Genomic DNA, 20,935 nt, shown 5'->3' with positions numbered 1-20,935 from the left:
TTATGCTAATGCGGACCTCATTTGCATAATGTATGTATATCCCTTACCGTAAAGACTACGGATGGCATATTTCAGATGTAGGTACCTTTAGGAGAGGTGAACACACCTGTGCATAAATTATGCTAATGCGGACCTCATTTGCATAATTTATGCATAAACTTGTTTTTCCCTTACTGTAAAGGCTACGGAGGAGATGCAGGTACCTTTAGGAAAGGTCAGAAAACCTGGCCATGAATTATGCTAATGAGTGCATTATGCATAATTTATGCACATCCCTAACCATAAAAGCTACGGATGTCATATTTGAGATGTAGGTACCTTTAGGAAAGGCCGGACACACCTGGCCATAAATTATACTAATGCCGACCTCCTTTGCATAATTTATGCAGAAACTTCGTCATATCCTTACAGTCAATGCTAAGGATGTCATATTTGAGGTGTAGGTAATGGGAGGGGAATATTCTGCATTTTCCCGAAAATGTTGCCATTCTAGTTCTGTTAAAAGTTATATGATTTGCAGTGGTCATACATTAAATCTTAACTTAATAACTACATGTGAAATGATGAAATTTTGAGATTGGTACATTTATCTTTAAGAAAATTTGGCAGTTTTTTGAAAATAGCTAAAATTGGTCCCAGCTTTTAATTACAGGTACACTCGCAACCTGCTATTTTGCGTGTGCTTTGCATGTAGCCTTGAAAATGTTCTCCACTATATATTTCATACATTAGTCTTTCTTAGACCTTGAGCCAAATTAAAGGCATTTTAAATTTTATGTTTCTACATTGTACAACCTGTTTAATACCAATTTCTATCACCAAAGCAGGCAATGAAATTACAAAATATATGTGCATCCAGGACCTCTCTCAAGTCTTTATCATTTTTATTTATTTATTACTTCCTCAAACGTACATAGGCAGGGAAATACACACATGATATACCCTGAATTGCGTAATTTTGTTACAAAAAAACTTATACGTGCAGAATGTCAACAAACAAAAACACATAATATATTAACTTTGCAACTTGCTTTGGTGATGGTTTGACCATTGAATCACATACTGCAATTTACTTCCAGACCTAAAGAACACCACCACCACTTTAGTCTGGCAGCTCTGACCGGTGTCATCAGCCACGCCTACCAGAAGAAGAAGATCGTGAAAGAGGAGAAGCAGGCTGCCATGGAGACCATGTCTCAAGTCTCCCGCTCAAACAGCGTCATCTCATTGGCTATCGGATCCCAGGCCGGCTTCAGTCAGACAAGTAAGAATAATTATTGTTAAAAACTTACATTTATGATAATTCTAACAACAAGACTTTGTGATCATTATGATGGATTAAAGCTGGAGACACTGATATTACATGTAAGAAAATCTAGGTAAATAAATTAAGATAAACATGGCAAGAATAACAACAGCTGGTCAATTTTGACACCATGAAAACTGTGAGTTATAAAGTCATATAACTTAGTTATATACCTTTGCAAATAAGTTTATGTTTGTGTATGTGTGTGTGTCTGTGCATGCATGTGTGCGTGAGTGAGTGTGTGTGTGTCTGTGTGTTTGTGTGTACATGTGAACAGCATAACTCAAAAAGTTGTTGATGGATCTTTATGATATTTTATTTAAGGATAAGTATTTGCAAAACAAAGACTTTTTAACAATCATGATCATTTTGAACATAACAGTTGTATCTACATCTTGTATTCTGCTTGTCTATGTCATAGCATCTACAACACCTAAGACCACCAGGTCTAAGAGCTGCAGCTATGCAGGTCCTGGAGGACCACCCACGTTTCAGAAAGTCGCAGGAACAGTTCAACACGTTAGGGCTGCAGTAAAACGACATTCTTGTGATATCAGTAGGTTTTCTGTTTCACAGAGAATGATGATGTACTAAATTATGTTTTGTTTTATAGGTTATACCTGATACCTAATCATTAATTGTTCTTTATGCAGTTAAAAACCAGAGTCACCAAAGTCTTGTTTCAATTTGCACTCATCTGCATAGGCAGTCGTTGTTTGACTGTTTCTTCATTATGCTTTAAGTTTGTTGACAATGATTATTCTTTAACACTTAAACTTGCTTTCAAGTTAACTTTGCTCTCACTGTTGCAGAGTACAGGACTACAATGCTCTGATGACAATCAATTCTGCTTGTGAATTTGATGTTCTTAACAATTCAAAGAATAAAATAGATTGTACAAGGTATTCTGTAATATCCTATGGTTAAATTGGTCTGTTATGTTGTTTCCAATTTTTTATAGCAATCACACCCAGTCTGACATGTTTTGCATTCCAATACCACCTGTGTTATAAGGTGGTTATAATTGAGTTTATTGAGTTTATTGAGATACCCTGGTGGTTATAACTTATAAGGATTGTGTGTTATAAGGAGTGTGTTATAAGGATCACATAATTATCATTTTTATCCATCATACATGCTTAATTGTTCATTAATTGCACTTACTTGAAAATCATTGCTCATACTACAAGGTCCAAAGCCCAAGGTACCAATAATCGTCCCCCAGAAGGAAAGTGAACCGGTGTCATTCCAGAAATTGGGGAAAACAGTCCAACAGATGACAGTGCTGTCAAGCCCCTCCTGGGAGATCAGTAGGTTTTGACTCGTGCTACAAAACTGTGGACTAACTTGGTTCAATCTTACATTCAATTACATTGTAAAAGTTCATCTGTGACCGTAATTGACCTAGAAGTTTTATACGCTATTTCCGTACACATCACACTTTGCTTGTGGTCATGTGACATAGGTTTTTGGTCATTCCAACCTGACAAGGATGATAGAAAGCTTGTGGGTAAGAGCTTGACTGTGTCCAGAAATAGTGTATAAAATTTCAGTTTGTATTATTATTCTAACAAGTTAATATAACAGGTTTTTGTCTAAAAGGCAGTGTCAACAACAGGATTGCAGCTGTTGTATAGTCTGTAATGTTTAACATAAGATAACAGACAGTTTTTTTTCCAGCTCTATTTTTTTCAACCAAGGAGATTCTTGGAACTTACAGTAGTCTTGACTAAATGTTTGTTGTAATTTAATCCGTTTTTTCTTTCCTTATTTCTCACCCACGTTTTGTTTGCTATCAGAATCTACTAGGTTTGACATATTGTACGTTTGTCTTATAAGCATGGCATTATCCATTTTGTACTTTTAACTGTTTCAACTAAAAATTAAGCAATAATTACTTGTGTTATCAACATTGTGTTGTAGCTTGGTTGTTTCTGTAATTGTTGTCATGTTTTGAGTTGTCCCGTTTTGAGCAGATTTAAAGTAAGATGACTAACTTGTTTTGCTCACCAGTGTGCCTGTAGAATGTTACAAATTAGGATCCCAAGGTAGAAGATCACCCATTTTGCACAAGATTGTAAAAAGACAGTGTCCCCCATTTCTCCAGGCCCCATAGCTACCACCCCACCCCAACGCCAGCCATCAGCAGGCCTGAGTGATACTAATCCCATGAGTAAGACTTGATATGTTCACTGCATGGCATCATTCAGCAGTTTCATTCCAAACTCTTCACTCTCTTTAAATGAAGGTGGTGGGAGAAAACGGTGGTGATGTTAAGAATTCAAAGCATGCCTGATTGCATGGAACAAACCAAATTTACTAACCTTAAGTTAAAATATTCTTTGATAACAAACTGGCAGGCAGTGCATGAGGCATGGCTACTCCTGATACTGACACTGCATGGTTCAAAAACCTTAAGCCCCGTTCACACTTGTGTGTATATGCTTTACCATAACAGCATACACACGATAGCTTTGTGTACGTCCAGGACCATCAGGCATACTGGGCTTGATATACGTACAAGTGTGAACGGGCACTAAGGTCTGCTGAATATATCTTAAGAGCTTTTTTTGTTGATGATATAATGTATCCATAAACTGTATCATATTCAACTTCTTGCAATGGTGGAGATTCTTTGAAGGGAATTCGAAGCATTCTCCCATAATTTAAAATTTTAAATCATTGAGTGACGTTTCTGTCTTCAAAATTGACAGGTCCATCTCCCAGTATCAACGTTAAAATCGGTGAACGCACCAGAAAGGCAGGGAATCCCAACATGCTGACCCCTGCTGCCAAAGTGGAACATTCCATGGTGTCAGATGCCCTACAGGAGTGCATTGCACCGAGGCTTAAGGGAGAGGTATGAGATATAACACTGTATTTATTTGCTGTTTAGAAAGCACTGTCACAGTACTACATTACATTTTGCAATTGATATGACATTGCGTATATTGGGCAGTATGTATACTGTTCATCTTTTGATGGTGATGCCACATTACTAAATTTATCTCAACTGCATTTACAACAGATGTTGCATCAAGTGTAACATACCTTTTGATTATTTTATGTTAGACAATATAGAAAATGTAGTCTGCAACACCAGGGACATGAATTCTTACTTGTATGTCTATGGTGTGAGGATAGTGTTCAGCACCAGGGACAGGTGTCTTCGCCTAATGTTAGTGAAAATGCTGCTCAGCATCTTGAGCAATGTAGAGGGTATTCATCTTTGAGGTAAAAAGTTTTAAAACATTTAAAACATTTCTGATATTTACCTTCTTCTAATTCTCCAGGACTTGGTGTTCAGCACCAACGATTGGTGTGTTAGTAAAATTATTCAAACTTTTTTAATAACTAATTTTCAGCACCAAGGACAGATACCTTAACCCTCTTCTAATTCTCCAGGACTTGGTGACCTTCACCGGGATCCTGAAGGACACGTTTGCGAACCTGCCTGACGCCAATCAGTTGACGCAACAGTTCAGCCTGGGGGTAGAGCCTGCCATGGTGCACACGGCTCAGGAGAAGGGACTGATCCCGCACGTGCCCTGGATCAACAAGTGTATGAGTCTGTACAAGCTGTCTCAAGTCCACAAAGGTATGTAACATCTTTCAGTTGCTAAACATGTTTTAAGTGTGTCTTGTATTATGTATCAGCAGAAGAAAATATATTCACTAAAAAGTACTTGTATGACAGATAAAAACTAACATGATAACATGATTTACTTGTCCCACACTGTATATTACCCACTGCCTCAGGCAAGTCGTCCTGTATCGCCACCCTCGTGGAGGCCCTCTCCTCCATTTCTGAGTATCAAATGACTGTTACGCTATAGTAATGAATTTTTCCCTACAGGCATCATTGTCGCAGGCCCCCCGGCCTCTGGCAAGTCATCCTGTATCGCCACCCTAGTGGAGGCCCTCTCCTCCATCTCTGCCCCCACCCCCAGCACCCGGGGGCGGGGGAAACCTGCCCTGGGGACCTCACACAAGCTGCTGCGGCTCAACCCGCTGGTGGTGGACGACTACGGGCTGGTGTTCGGCCACCTGAACCAGAACCACGACTGGGTGGACGGGATTTTCACCCATGCGTGGAGAAAGGCCTGCAGGGTAAGGCTGTGGGGATGTGTCGGTGGCATGTTAGCTTCTCAGCACTATGGACTTTTTTGTGACACCTCAGGGTGGAGTCTATAGTACAGTACTGCTGGGATCAAGTTTGAAAAAATCTTTAACACATTCTCTTTAGGGAATTATGAATCCAACTTAAAGATTATAGTACTGATTTTCAAAAAGATAGTGCTATCTCAGCCATGGGTCCCCATGTAGAGATTGCCATGTAGTAATCTCAAACTTTGTTGAACTTCATTGTTTCTGCAGTTGATAAACAACATACGTATCACATGCATTGTTTAAGACACAAACCAACATGTTTGTCTGTGTACAGCATTTTAGTTGGAGACCATTAATGATACAAAAATACGTAACTGCATTAAAATCTTGCAGCTGCCCTTCCCAGTTTGCATCAATTTGTTATACATGTATGTAGATGTTGACTGTACATTGCTATTCTTGCAGAACAAGAGTACTACCTGGCTGTGTTTGGATGGACCACTGAATCCTGGCTGGGCAGACAACTTCAGCAGTGTGCTGGACAATGAAAATGTCAGTTCAATGACCTTTTATCATAATCATACAGTCATGTAGTATCAAAAATATTCTGGCCCCATTTTTGTTGTTATTAGCCTTTTAGCTACTTCAAACAGTCAATATCCAATGAATGACATGTAACAATAGATTTTTTATCCATAGAAAGTAGAAAAATCATTTTCATCTTAAAAAAGGTATACAATGTCCCATTATTAGTAAATGCTCATGACAAAGGTAATTGGAAAAAGTGTACTTGACCATATTATTGTACTTATTCTAATGTATGTGATACAGACCTGTTAATTTCTTTTCCTTGATTTTTTACCTCCCAAGAGTCCATTCGAATGACAGACCATTCTTATGACCATTAAGTGTCATAACAATACAACCGAATGATGTTCTTATACTCTTTCAGACCTTCCATCTGCCCAATGGAGACCGGCTGCCTCTGTCAGATAACGTCCGACTGCTCTTCGAGACAACTGACCTGCAGTTTGCATCTCCTGCTACCATCTCCAGGGCTGTGAGTATAGAAGGGATAGAATGGATATTTCATTCTTGGTCGTTTGTTGATATCCTTGAAATCTAGGTTGATTTTATTCAGTCTATGTACCTACATACAAGTATCATTTTATGAATAAATCAACATGTTGAGTCTGATGTATCAGTTATACTACTAGTTCTAAGCATTCTTTGATATATTTAACTATTTGTACATAATGATTGTGTAATGATTGTTTTCCAGGGCATTGTGTACATGGACAAGAACGTACTAGGCTGGAGACCTATTGCCCAGGCTTGGTTGGAGAGCAGACCACATCACGAAGTGATTGTATGTTGTGTTATGTTGCAAAATATGCCACAATCTAAAGGAAACCTAAAGGTCTTACACCTGTGCAATAAGGGCCATTATGAAAAATACTATCTACTAGTAGATGAAATCAAGAAGAGTGGACAATTGTGGATAGGTGTGTTTATGTGTGGATGGTGCTCAGCACCAGTGACATGTGTGTTTACCTGTGTATGGATGGTGTTCAGCACCAAGGACACGTGTGCTTACTTTTGTTTGGATGGTGTTCAGCACCAAGGACGGGTATGTTTGCCTGTTTGTCGACATTCAGCACCAGGAACAGTTGTTTTCTGCCCGCAGTTCTACTAATACCTGAATGAACCAACTTATTGCACAGGTTGTGGCCACTCTCTTGTAGCATATTGTAATGCAACATTTGTAACACACTCACACTTATGGTGTGGTCAAGAAAACATTTGCCTCAAGGGTGGTTTGTATTGTACAGTAACTGTTACAAAAAGTAGTTTTCTTGATAACTTAATAATTCCTATTATATTTTTATGTTTTATGTATTTTGTATATCTGATCTTATGATAAACATTGTCACAGAGCTAGAATCAAGTACTTTGAAATGTATTATTTTTTCATTCCAGAACCTCCAGAGGGCTTTCAACAAAACCTTGGATGCAGTTTCCAACTTTGTCATCAATGAAGCAAAGTATGTCTCGTGTTGTGTTGTCTTGGTGTTCCCCTATGCATGCTTTCTGTCTTAATACACTAATCTTGCATGAGCATGGCAATCATCTAACCTGCACAACACACAATAATCAATGAAGAGAAAATCACCAAGATCATGATCATTCATCATCATAATCATTTTCATAATCATTATCAAACTGAGTAGAATAAGATAACTGGCATGGTGTATGACACACAATAAATGGTGTAGAGAAAACCAGAAAGATCATAATTATTCATCATCATCCTAATAATTGTTATCATCAGTCATGAGTAAACTGAGATACTTTGCATGGTGTATAATGCGTTGATTAGTTTAGAGAAAATCACAAAAATCACAATCATTCATCACACATTAAAAATCATCATCATTATTTAAACCAAGTAGAATCTGAAATCTTGCATGCTGCATGTAACAGTTATTGATGACTGTAGAGAAAATGACAAGAATTGTATAATCATTTGTGAAACTTGGTAAAATTGAATGAAATAAGTTATTCATCAGAATTTATGTATCAATCTGAATGCTTTCTTTTCACTGTATCACAAAAAGAGCTTTAAGGAAAAGGATTCTAGATATCAATAAAGCATAGTGCAGAATTTCGTTGCAATGTAGTTCATTTGAGAAAAAAATGACTGAAAAATTAGTGACTTGTAAACTGCATGTAGTTTTTGTGATTTAAGAACTTTTTGTTGAAAATTTCATGCTTTGTTGAATATTCAAAAATTGAAACTACTAGTAAATACAGGGTCATAAAATTAACTGTTTGTTAACTTTGTGATGTTAAAGATGCCATATTGGTCATAACTGAAACAAAATGATGAGGCCAATTTTGGCATTATAGATAATGAAATGAAATAAATGTGCCTTATCTCATAACTTTTGAATTCAAACTGGCAGCAAATGAAAGAACATTATAATAATATTATACAGTTGAGAAATTGTTTTGAAACCATCACAAAATTGAAGTTTGTCAAATCTTGGTTGCTCAGTTTACCAATTCAGCTGCTTTTCTGGACCTGCACTAAAATCTTTCCTACTGTTTCACTAACTTAAAAACTAACACCGTCAATGGTTTGGAGTTGCAGTGTGTGCAGTGTAATAACAACAAGTACGCCCACTCAGGGCTGTCTCCCTGTCCGGTTCATTTGTACGCAGGACCAAGGTTCCCGTCTGCGAGGTGGGGATGTTCCAGAACTGCCTGAACCTGCTGAAGGCCATGTTGGACGACAACGTCGAGATCGGCGGGGAGCTTCACGTGGAGAGGCTGTTCCTGTTCTGCCTTATATGGACGTTCGGAGGGCTGCTACAGGGGACGGACAGACAGGCCTTCAGTAATCTCCTGACCAGCCTCACTTCAGCGTATGTTTAGTCTTTTGAATCTCAAGTCTTCTGAATGTGACAAAAGTGGTCCCAGGATAGAGCCCTGTCATAGGCGTGATAAGATATTACATCACTGATAAGCTTACAGTATCCTAAGTGCTTACCAGCCTCACATCAGCGTATGTTACAATCATATTTTGTCCGAATTGTCTACATTTGACAAAGTAGACTGGTTCAAGGATAGAGCCCTGAGGAACACACACAATAGATTGACATTGAATAAATCAGTGCATCACTTAGTGTACATGTACCTTCACTTAGAGTTCTTGGAACTAAAAACATGGACAGGTGCAGATTGAAAAGTTTTGAAATTCTACATGACATTGTATGTAAAATAATTAATTTTGATTCATATCATGCACAAGTACATACGTGTAGCAGCTATAACTTTTATCTATGATATTTTTCCTTTCCAGGTTGCCTGACTATGACCATGAGATCTCTGTGTTTGACTACTATGTGGATGAGTCAGGAGAATGGGACCCATGGACATCAAGGTAGCTATATTATGCGTGCACATGCAGTATATTGCAAGCGAGCCTCCTTTTTCATTACAATTTTTAATCATAATACTAGAAAAAGTTTAATATTTAAAACTTCAAATATCACCAAGTATCTTTTCATTTCCTGGAGATGCGAGAATGTGTAGGCCTTGTTACGATAATTCTATAATATTTCTAAGACTTAGTCAAAATGAATAGCCTACAATGTACATAGTTGGATGAACAACATAACAGTTTTGTAACCAACTTGATGTATTTTCGTGGGGACATACTAAGTTGGAACATGATGTTTTCCCCAGGGTGCAAGAGGATACCTACCCTGACAATGCCAACATTTCTGGAGAGGTGTTTGTGGAGACTGTTGATACTGTAAGACTACCCATCCAACCTTTTTTCTCAGATATTATGTAAACATCTGTCATTACTGCTAGACATTATTACAGTTGTGCACGTATACATGTCATGTACTTTGTGCAAAAATGTGTTTCTTTTGAAATCAGATTCTATAGTCTTTAAGATGTGTGCAATTTACGACAATGATTGTAATTTTGCTCAACTTCCAAAATTGGTCACATCTTACATATTGTGTGCCATAATATTAAAATACTTAATAGAAGGACTGTACTTACAAAGAATGCTAACGGTTTAATTTGAATGATTTGCCCCAGATCCGTTGCCAGGTGCTTATGGACTATGCCCTGTCCTCAGGACAGAACGTCCTTCTGGTGGGACCACCTGGGTCTGGGAAGACTTCCCTGATAAACGACCTCATTGATACACAAGGTAAGGAAACATTCAATTCAAAATTGTTGCAAATCAATATGTGTAGAGTTAAATCGTAAATTCTTTGTACAAAATCTATCTAATAAGTGTCTACGTCACAAAGATCGTGTGTGGATTGTGTTCAGCACCAAGGACAGACATGTTTACTTGTGTGGAGGTTGTTCAAAACCAGTGACAGTTTTTGTTGTTGCTGTGTTTGTAGTGCTAGATGAATATGCAAAGAAACCATGTTATAGATGACTTTATTGCACAAGTATGGCTGGTACCTAACTACAGTTCTATATATCTAAGGGCTAATCTATCTAATACAAGGGTGTATAGTATGAGTTAAGAATGGTTTCTTAAGACAATCATTGGAGGAATTTCTATTGTCTAGACATTCTTTTATATATTTTCCTATATGGCATATCAAGTAGTGGTCTGTCACATTTCAAAAGATAACCATTTTACTGTTGTTTCTTGTCCCTTGTCCAGACCCTGCCACACACATAGTGAAGAGACTGGTGTGGTCGTCTGCCTCTGAAGCCTCACAACTGCAGGAGTTTGTGGAGGCCAACATCCACCACAGACAAGGTCAGATAAATGCAGATCTTTTTGTTTTCATGAAGAGGGTAATTATGCCAGACCTAAAGCTGCCACATTTATGAGTTTAAGCCATTCAGGGATAAATTAATATTTCAGAATTCAATTGCCACAATTTGATTTGCTGATGTTTCGGATGCCATTTTGGGATCTTTCTCCTCCTGTATTTCTAATGATGTGAAGATTTCAAGTGATATCAAGTTTTTTTATTGTTTTAAAGAAAGCATGAAAAAAATGATGTTTTGAATTCTATTCTGCTTTGTGGTGGAAACTTTCTTTTAACTCTGTTGTTTCTTCTGTTGCAGGATTTGTGTATGGAGCAAAGGACTATAAAGGCTTCCAGATCTTCATTGATGACATCAACATGCCTGCAAGAGATGAGTTTGGGGTGCAGAGGGTTAATGAGGTGACACTTTTTGATGTGTTTTTGTGCAAAATAACTTGTCCTGTCTGTAGGATGCCTATTAGAAATTTGAATAATGTCAATAAACAGTAACCATTAGGCACTAAATTAGCTTGATTATACTTAAGTCTAAAGATCATGTCACATTTTCTAAAGTCTTCTGTGACAAAAAAGTCTGACTTTCTCCCTTCTTCAGTTCCTCAGGTTGAATGGCATTGTGATAATCAGTCATTTTCATTCCTCAGAACCTGAGAGAGCTCCTTGACCACCACATCCTGCTGAAGCTACAGAAGCCGTTTGAGTGGAGGACTGTGGAGGGTCTGTCTGTCCTGGCTACACTCACACTACACGAGTATCCTTCTACATCAACACAGCTGCTGTCAGAGAGGCTCATTGTAAGTTCAGGCACAGCTGGAACTATAATGGTAAAATAAAATAGAATTATAGGATGCTCTGAAATGAAATGAAAAATAGGAAAGTCTAGAACAGATTTTAACAGAATGAAGGTAAAAAAAACACACACTTTAAGTTACTTATTCTTTGGTGTAATGATGCATAATATTTGTAGTTGAAGTTTATCTTAATTTGTTCCATTTCTCCGAACAGAGACACTTCTCTGTGGTTCACTTGCCAGCACAACAAGGACAGGATCTGGAGAGTGTGGTCAACTCCATGTTAGAGGTATGAAATAAATGATTTTCTTCTACTTATTATTATATGAAAACTGAGTAATCTATAATTTAGACGGTAGATTGTGCCCTACTGAATATAGGCATAATAGTAGCAGGTACAAAAATGAGTTGTACAAATTTGCTGATCAAAAGCTTTTTGGAAGTGAACACAATCAGTAACAAATTTAAGATCATAGCAAAATCAAGAAGATACCACCATTAAAGCTGCTTACCATTAAAGGAGACTTCAATACAATTCCAAGTCCAAACTTGTGATCCTTTTTTATTGAAGCAATTAATGATAATATCTATTTGACTATCTCTTAGGCCAACATGAGTTTTGATGGCCAAGGTTTGGACACAGAGCTCCACAATAGCCTGACAGCAGCCTCCTGTGAGCTGCTGACGACAGTCCAGGACGTCCTGAGGCCTTCACCCATGCCTGGCAGACAGCACTACATGTTCACACTCAGGAACATCGCCAAGGCATTCCAGGTGTGTAGTCTTTGTCTTTCTTTTCATATGTTTTTTTACTCTAGTCATAAAGCAGGAAAGTCAATGAAAGTATGGATGAATTTTTGGTAATGTTTGAAACTTCATTGTATATTCTATGTATCTGCAGCAAGAGCAGAATTGTAACCTTGACATAGATAATCTGACCATTCATTAAATTCTTACAAAAGTAAATCATGCATGGTGTATCTTGCAGAGTCAAACATTTAAGGATGTTGTTAGGACAAGAGATGTGTAATGATTTGGATTTGCCTTTATTACAAGTACCTGCAGATTTAGAAATAAGTAGGTCAATTTTGAGTATCATAACTTATGGTGGTTTGGCATCTATGAAGAAAGTAAATACTGAAAATGGATTTTGTTTGAATACACACACTGCAATTTCTTATGGCACATCATATGTTAGATTTTCACAAATACATGATGATAATTATCATGCATTGATTTCATATGTTGCCTCTTCCGACATATCTTTCCCTGATAACTTGCAGTGCATGAAGCGCCTGACATCAGAAAGCCGTGCGGATGAGAAGATGGTGGTGGGCCTGTGGAGACACGAGGTGTGGCACATCATGGAGAACTCCATCTGCAGGAGGTCAGACCAGAACTGGTTCAACCACAACCTGCAGGAGATACTCAAGAAGGTAGCATCATAATGAAACATAATTCCCTCCAAAATGTATGGTCAATCATCATCATCATCGGTCTCCTGCACTGCAGATAACTGTGATGGTGACTGTCAATCATACATTGTAAAAGTTATGCTTTCTTAATCATAAGTAAAGATTCGGAAAGTTACATGCATTTAGATTTCATGTAGAGTTTTGTAGACTCATTTGATTACATGTGAATGCTGTAGCTTGACAGAATTTTCAGTACTAGTGCAAATGGTATAGGCACACTGTCTTATCTATAATAATGTATGACCAGATTAACTTTTTGCTTGAAAGATGAAACAAATTACATTTATTTGAATAGTCTAACAAATAGCATTGTCATGGTATGCACAAAGTACATTGTACATGCCAAGTATTACATGATCATACATAATTTCATGTAGCTCAGAATCTTGAATATCCGATGGCATCTGTTATCAAAATGCTATATTCACAATATAATTGTAACACTGCAATATATATTATTTTCCCAAGGTGACAGTGACTAATATCTAAAAAAATGTCTCTTCTTCTATTTAAGCATTTCCCAACCATCGAGATAGAGACCCTCCCTCCCCACTTTGTGACATTCCCCATAGACGGTCGTGCCTACCAGCGCCCGGTCACTACCATGTCTACAGACAAGAAGATAAGGGTAAGATCCTGTATTTTTGATTATTCCTAATTTTGCCTAAGGAAATTTTTTTCTTTAGGTTTGTATTCTGTTTCAGTGGTTTACCAAAGGTGCTTGACTTTATGCTTCAGTGAATGAAAAAAAATAATTTCGATCTTAATTGCATAGCTTTTGAGAACAACAGAGAATGATGTCAGACTTTTGGCAATGTTAGTGACTGTCATGCTGTTCACTTCCACCAGGTGGCGCTGCAGGCCATTACCAGCATGAAGGAGGTTCAGGAGACCCTGGCCTCGCACCTGGCGTCTTACAACGAGAGGTTCCGTAACGAGCAGCTGGACGTGCTGCTGTGTGAATACGTGTTTCAACACATCGCCCGGGTGCACAGGGTCCTGAGCTTTCAGAATGGGTACGTTATGCAAATGAACACATATCTTTATTGCTTACAATGATAAGTGAATACACAAACTTATACTTTTCTTAGGCCCTTTGCCACATAGGTCAATAAAGATGAGAGAATTGCTGTGTCTCATCTCTGGGCCTTCTTTCTGAGGTCTTGAAAGAAAGAAAGAAAGAAATGAATTGTAACAGAATGAAGTAGATCCTCTTTAAATTGTGACAATTGTGTTTTGCATCAAATTGCCAAGTTGATGCAGAGCTGCATGAGTCTCCAGGGCTTCTTTATTTTGAGGATAACTACTTCCTCACAGTTTCATCTTAGTCAATCAGAGATGGCAGACTTCCCCCTTTAACTATACTGTTTTTGACCTATCAGTCACACAGACAAAATCAAAGATGGTAGACTTCTTCCCCTTTAGAAACACACATGAAAGCATGTAGATTGACACTGAGATAGACAGAATGACAGACACAGACACGCAGATATACCTTGTAAATCTATCGCCTAGGTAACAAAACTGTTTCTACTGGTCCGCTACAGGGGTAACCTGCTGATGATAGGAGCCATCGGTAGCCATCTGGTTACCATGGTGAAGCTCGCACTTCACATCGCAGACATGGACATGTACCACGTGGACTGTTCCCGTGCAAACACGTTCTTCGACGGACTGCGGTCTGCTGTCAGAATGACGGGCAGCGAGGGGAAGATGCTGACCCTTCTGTTTACAGTAAGCTTGTTTTCCTTCAATTTAAAAAAAAACATTATCATGAATGTTATGCAAATTTATGACAAAAGAAGTTTGATTTCAACATAACAATATTGCAGAACATGATCACCAGAAACGACCAAATTTAGAATACCACACCATCCATGTTGATGTAATTTTTCTAGATTTTACTAAACCTGGAATTTTTTGCTGTTCCCCAGGCCAAAGACCTGCATGATGAGTCCTACCTGGATGCGATCAACAGCCTGCTGGTGTGTGGGGAGTACCCGCCACTCTTCAGCAATGATGAACTGGAGGGGTTACTACAGGTCAGTTGGACATCTAAAATCATCAGGATACTTTGATTCGCTTAAAGGTCTGATGCAAGTGGTAAAACCAGTGTTGAATTTGTGCATTATGTACAAATGCCTCTACTTACCTTACCTTAGACCTTAGTTCCTTCCATAACATCATGTTGTACTGGTCGGTAAACAACGCTCCTCCAGAGATCTTGATTCTGTGATGCTAGTTCCATTTCTTTAATTGTTTTTCCTCCAGTATAGATGGGGGATGATTTTGTGAAGGGTCATTATTGTTATTGTCAATCTATCTTTGAGTGTTGTCCAGGGTGCTGATATCCAAACTGTTGTAGTATTCGTACAACAGCGTTTTTCACAGCTCCCATCTAATTTCAATATATGATTGGTCATCTTTACTTCAAGTGCATTTCAATGTATTATGTTTATGAAGGTTGGACATCCAGGTAAACAATACAAAGACAATTCAAACTCTACAACTGGATGAAATTCCGAGACTTCATTCCGGACGTTTGCGAGTGACATCCATCACTCTTCTTCAGCGTCACTTAAATGAACTGGCAAAACAAATGCAATGCTAGTGATTCTTAACTGGGAAAACCGGTTGAACATGTCAAGGACACTAACTCGTAAAAAAACGTTATCAAATTAATATTGTAATATGTTATTTCTTTATCCCAGGTGCTTGGCCCAGCCATGAAGAAGGCCTACGCACATCTGATGTCCAACCCCATGAAGTTCTTTGTGTCTCGAGTCAAGTCCAACCTGAAGATTGTCATCTGCCTGCCTCCCAGGCACAGGTTACTCAGGGTAGCTGCCAGGTATGTGTGTGTGTTTGTGTATAGCCTGAATATTCAGTGATTATGGGGAGACAATGGACTATACCAATGGAGTATCATTTTGTTAGTAATGAGACTGGATTTCATGTGACTGTGGGCAATGGTAAGCAAGTTAGTTGATGTGACAAAAACATGGTATTTTGTAGGAAAACTAGCACTGTTTCTTAATGGCATTTGTGTTCTAATCATATAAAATTTTTGAATATGACATTATGCATCAGAAGACATGTCATTTGGGAGATACATGACATTGTTTTCATAGATTCAATTGACCATTGCTGTTACTTTTCTGCAAGGAATTGAAAAGTTATTTTTATCAAAGAATATAGCACTCAGTTAGAAATGCAGTATGGTAATGTACCCTTCAGTAATCAAAATATGATCAGCTGTGTGAAGAACTAAGTGATAGCCTTGAATTCTAATGATGATAAGTTATAATGAAACGTACAGTGAAAAGAATGCATACATTTTATATTGGACAAAATCTACATTTTATTACAAAATAGTTTTTTTACATGACATTGTATGATTTCTCCATACAGTCAGTACCCCGGCCTGCTGACCAGCTGCCAGGTGAACTGGGTGTGTGCCTGGACACAGGAGTGCCTGCTGGACAAGGCCAACTACTTTGTGGAGAAGTACAACATGGTGTCCGACAATCAGGAGATGAGGTATCTAACTGTTTTACATAATCTTGCTCTGGTTTAAAAAAAAGAGCCACTGAGTGGACACCTAGAGAGTGGAGGAGACGCAGAGGGCAGCTCTGTATCAGATGGAGAGACAACCTAGTTAACCTGGGCCCTGCATGGCCAAGAACTGCGAGACTAAAAAATGAACTAGAGTCATTCAATGGAGGGGTTCATCCATAGGAGTGATAACACCCTGGAATGATGATGATAATGATGATGAGATCTTTATCTTCTTGTTGTTTGTTTCAGAGACAAGCTGGTGACGGTGATGGCCAACATCCACAGCTACGTGCTGCAGGACTGCCGACAGATCCCCTGGGCAGGCAACATGGAGGAGACCGTCAGTCTCACCATGTGTAAGAGGGACAGCAAGAAGGACCAGTACAAGACTCAGATGTTGGAGGTACTGTACTATTTCTATTTTGAAATGACAAATATTCATCATTTTGAAGCAGTAGACTATTATGACAAGGACTATATTCCATCAGCTAGACACAAAATTTGTATTCCATAGCAAACCATTCAATGAATCAATACTGTAATTTTAACTGCAGTACTGTTACTGTACATTACTATTACTGTACCGTTTTTCAGTTCACAAATCACATTTTACAGCTATTTCTTTAAGGTTATGTTCTTAAGAGGGCTACAAGTCTACCATGCATTATATGAGAAATGGGTTAGGTTTAAAAGAAAAACTGTGAAAACTAACCTTCTACAATGATACCTTCAATACTCCTTTTTTTCTGTATCCAGCTACCAAACTTGCCCTACTCCAAGTCCATCATGCATGAGAGGATCCTCCTGCAGCACAAAGGTGATAGTAAGGTCAGTCATCGCAGCATCCCCATGGGTCCCACCATCTACCGCCGCTTCATGGAGTGTTTCCTGCACATCCTGTCCACCAAGACTGCACAGCAGAACGCTAACATCACCAGGCTCAAGTAAGTTTCTACCTTAAAGTTTTTTGTATAAGATGTTTTCCAAATGCATTATTTGAGTTCCTTTCTGCATGAAACTGTCTAATGTGTCTGAGATCAAGTCTGTCCTGTACCAGCAAATTAAAGCTTTCCCTCAAATAAAGGGGAATTCCCAAGTCCGTAAAGACCGGAATGGTTTTCATCCAATTACCACAGGAAGGAACCCTACTCTTTTTGATAAGTATGGTGGGTATAATGTATAAGTATAATGTGCTTTAGGTGTGGCACTCCTCAAATACAGAACCTCCATTTAATGTCCTATCCAAGGGACGTCCCTAACCAAAGCTATGCTACTCATTTTTATGTGATTGAAGTAAGCATTTTCAGTCTTGTTAAGTGTCTTTCCAAAGGGCACAACATCGGGGCATGTCAGAGTATCGAACCCGAAGCCTCTTGGTTCTGGTCCAAACACTTGCTGTAACCATTACACCACATGATGATCATTTTCCCATCACAGGAAAGCCCTGTCCACCCTCTCCCAGACCAGGGAAGATGCCAAGTTGATGGAGGAGAAAATCAAGGTGGTCCAGGCCGACTATGAGGAGGCTCAGAAGAAGACTGCCGGGCTGCTCAGGCAGCTTACAGGAAAGGTGAGTAAACACTCTCCAATTTTGGCTATACCTCAGGAGTGGGGCCATTTGTCTTGGTGCTGTTACTAGGGGTAGCACAAAAAAAAATGCTTAACTTACAGGAAATGTAACACATTCTTGATTTTGGCAACACCACAGGGGTAGTGCCCATTTTTCAGCACGTTAGTTTAAAACCATTTTGGTGACACATCAGGCAGAGCCAATTTGACGACACCTCAAGGCATTTTGGTAACACCTTAAGGACAGTGCCATTATTATGATACTGTATGCTAAATGGTAGATAATGGGAAATACATTTAGTTTTCTATGCTTGTTAGAAATGTTACTGTAACATTCTCTTGTATACTGTGCCTCACAGGCCACCACCCTTGAGAAGCTGAAGGCCCAGCTGGGAGGTGAGGGTAGTCTGGGGGCTTACCTGCAGCTGAATGAGGTGTCCAGTGAAGAAGAGGAGGAAGATGATCTACTCAAACAAGGTACTCTTTTAGCATTCACTAGTCACATACGTATGCATGGGGTAGCATCTTGTGCATACCAAAGTACATAAAATCAACTGCTGCAAGGAAAGAGTAAAATGTGTACTGCAAAGATCTAATTTTTTTCATTGGCATGCTAAACAATGAAAACATTGGGATCGCTAAATTTTGATATACAGTATGGTATACCCAATATATATACCTAAGTCAGTAGTTGAAAGCTATGAATATATGATTAATATGTAAATTAAAAGGAGGCGCAAGTTTCTTCAGAAAGATGATTCAAGACATGGAAACTCAAACTTCACAGAACTTTTTAGAAAACAATCAGTTGCTTCATAAATTTTCCATCAAACATTGGAGATTCTGAAGATTAAACCATGTGCCAACATGTAATGATCCAGATGACATAGGAGAAGACAGTGATGCTATAGAGGTGCTGATGGCATCGTACATACGGTCCACGCGGGTCATGGAGGAGTACAGCACCATCAAGCACAGACAGTACCGCTCTCACTGGAAGTCTCGTAAGCCACAACGACAAAACGTTTCACGCGCAATGCACGTGGTGAAGGGCACTGCATGAAGCATGCTACAATCATTATGGTGTTAAGAAGAATCGTAAATGGTCATTTTACAGGGCTCAAAGTACCCAATTGCAATTGGTAAAAAAATTATGGTTACAAAAGGAAACAGCTTACAGCTTTACAGGCTGCGAAAAAATCAGGCTCTCTTGATTTAACAATTATCTATGAATCACATATTGTAGATAACAAAAAAAGTATTAAATTTTTGAGCCCTGTGATTTGAAATTAGAAATTTATTGAAAAAAAACAATGAAATAAGGTACGTTATAATTTTTGGCTCTAACTAATAATAGGGTCACAATTTCAAACTTGCGCCCGGTCGGGCAGTTTGTGGGAACAAAAATCATGATATGAAAGACAATAGAATAGGCGAAGCATAAAAGAACTAGTCATGAGGATGAGCATAATTTTTGTAAATTCCCTGATTTATTCTTTTTTTTCTGCAAACAGCCCTGCCATGCCCCTGTTGGGAAATGTGACCCTAGCATAATGGTGGCAAAAGCTAAGACTTTTTGGGAGTGCTGACAATTTCAAAATCTTTCACAAACAGACGACAGAGATGAGTACGATGATGAGTTTGATCGGATGCGGAAGGAGAACATGAAGTCCAGGAAGCTGCAGGTGGTGGAGGAACTCGCTGCTGCCAAGAAAGCAGTTGAGGACGCCAAGAAAGCCTTGGAGGGGTCAAGGAAGAAGGTGAAGATTTCAAGACATTTTGTCTTAGCTGTAATTCCTGCATTTATATAAAAGAGAGGATATAAGACATGATATTTTCACCATAGTTTTCCCCTTACTGTGGGCAGGTATGACTGTTTGATAGACCAATCACACTGTCAATCAAAATCATATTCGAATAAACAGTTGATTGAAAAGGAGGGAGGGTGCAGTTCTGTCAAATTTTTTCATTGCTATGTCTTTGCCATGGAGATTCCTTTATGCAATTTACAAGTACAGTGTATTTACATAGTATCAGTACAATCCAAGGGTATTGTTTTTTGAAAAGCACCTCTTTTCATTCAGATGTTTAACCACTGACTGTCTCTCTTCCCAGGTGTTACAATGGCGTGAAAGCGTGAGCCGGCAGTGCGTGGAAAGGATCCGAGCCTTCCAGAACCCTCCCGTCCTCGTGGCACTGGTCATGGACATGATGATGACACTACTGGGTCGTCGGAAGATACCAAAACAAGACACGGGGGAGGAGAAGGAAGGGAAAAACTCACAGACTGACAGGACATCAAGTGCCTCAAGCCTGTCCTTCAAGCCACTGGTGAAGCGAGGTATTGATCTTTCAGTGTTGTTTGTTTGTTTGTTTAGATCTGCATTATTCTGCATTTTTATCTACAGCAACTAAGTAAGAATGCATTTATAGCAAGGTGATATGACTACTTATAAGTACATGTGAATGCATTCCAATGATTGTTATCAGAAGATGCAGTATTGTTTTCAAATGCTCTAGCATAAAGTCTTCTCACCAAGATTTTAAAAGACTACATGAAATATAATGCAACATATACAATGCAATGTAGGTAAATGTGAATGTATATTCATCAGGTTGAAGTAGAAGTGAGTGTTGAGTTTAAGTCCGTCTTGCACTATATATGGTGTGTCGGGTTGTGCCCATCTGTTTCCTTAGGCCTTAGGCCACAGATATGTGCGAGCCAAGAATGCTACAGCAAGGGGCTAGTCCTCTGGTTTCACTGTGAATGTACATGTGCTACATCTACAACTGTGGTACATGTAC

The 20,935-nt window shown here is 38.7% G+C and overlaps 1 protein-coding gene across 1 annotated transcript in view; it reads left to right on the top strand.

Moving 5' to 3' along the window:
- Positions 1–20,935, top strand: part of LOC136430862 (uncharacterized) — a 77,343-nt gene that overhangs the window by 30,878 nt on the left and 25,530 nt on the right. Inside the window, exons 48-80 of the mRNA XM_066421913.1 lie at positions 1,080–1,264; positions 1,728–1,862; positions 2,497–2,616; positions 4,021–4,166; positions 4,712–4,904; positions 5,163–5,416; positions 5,882–5,968; positions 6,369–6,476; positions 6,699–6,785; positions 7,397–7,461; positions 8,608–8,844; positions 9,282–9,362; positions 9,668–9,737; positions 10,037–10,151; positions 10,626–10,724; positions 11,039–11,139; positions 11,382–11,531; positions 11,743–11,817; positions 12,135–12,302; positions 12,812–12,964; positions 13,518–13,631; positions 13,853–14,019; positions 14,551–14,737; positions 14,938–15,045; positions 15,715–15,854; positions 16,415–16,543; positions 16,811–16,964; positions 17,318–17,505; positions 17,999–18,131; positions 18,490–18,607; positions 19,012–19,134; positions 19,745–19,890; positions 20,246–20,471. Coding sequence (XP_066278010.1) covers positions 1,080–1,264; positions 1,728–1,862; positions 2,497–2,616; positions 4,021–4,166; positions 4,712–4,904; positions 5,163–5,416; positions 5,882–5,968; positions 6,369–6,476; positions 6,699–6,785; positions 7,397–7,461; positions 8,608–8,844; positions 9,282–9,362; positions 9,668–9,737; positions 10,037–10,151; positions 10,626–10,724; positions 11,039–11,139; positions 11,382–11,531; positions 11,743–11,817; positions 12,135–12,302; positions 12,812–12,964; positions 13,518–13,631; positions 13,853–14,019; positions 14,551–14,737; positions 14,938–15,045; positions 15,715–15,854; positions 16,415–16,543; positions 16,811–16,964; positions 17,318–17,505; positions 17,999–18,131; positions 18,490–18,607; positions 19,012–19,134; positions 19,745–19,890; positions 20,246–20,471 — 4,562 coding nt within the window. The remainder of the gene's footprint in view (positions 1–1,079; positions 1,265–1,727; positions 1,863–2,496; positions 2,617–4,020; positions 4,167–4,711; positions 4,905–5,162; positions 5,417–5,881; positions 5,969–6,368; positions 6,477–6,698; positions 6,786–7,396; positions 7,462–8,607; positions 8,845–9,281; positions 9,363–9,667; positions 9,738–10,036; positions 10,152–10,625; positions 10,725–11,038; positions 11,140–11,381; positions 11,532–11,742; positions 11,818–12,134; positions 12,303–12,811; positions 12,965–13,517; positions 13,632–13,852; positions 14,020–14,550; positions 14,738–14,937; positions 15,046–15,714; positions 15,855–16,414; positions 16,544–16,810; positions 16,965–17,317; positions 17,506–17,998; positions 18,132–18,489; positions 18,608–19,011; positions 19,135–19,744; positions 19,891–20,245; positions 20,472–20,935) is intronic.

Source organism: Branchiostoma lanceolatum, chromosome 1 (genome assembly GCF_035083965.1).
Source record: "Branchiostoma lanceolatum isolate klBraLanc5 chromosome 1, klBraLanc5.hap2, whole genome shotgun sequence".
NCBI classification, from domain to species: Eukaryota; Metazoa; Chordata; class Leptocardii; order Amphioxiformes; family Branchiostomatidae; genus Branchiostoma; species Branchiostoma lanceolatum.
This window is presented reverse-complemented; position numbering and strand designations above follow the sequence as displayed.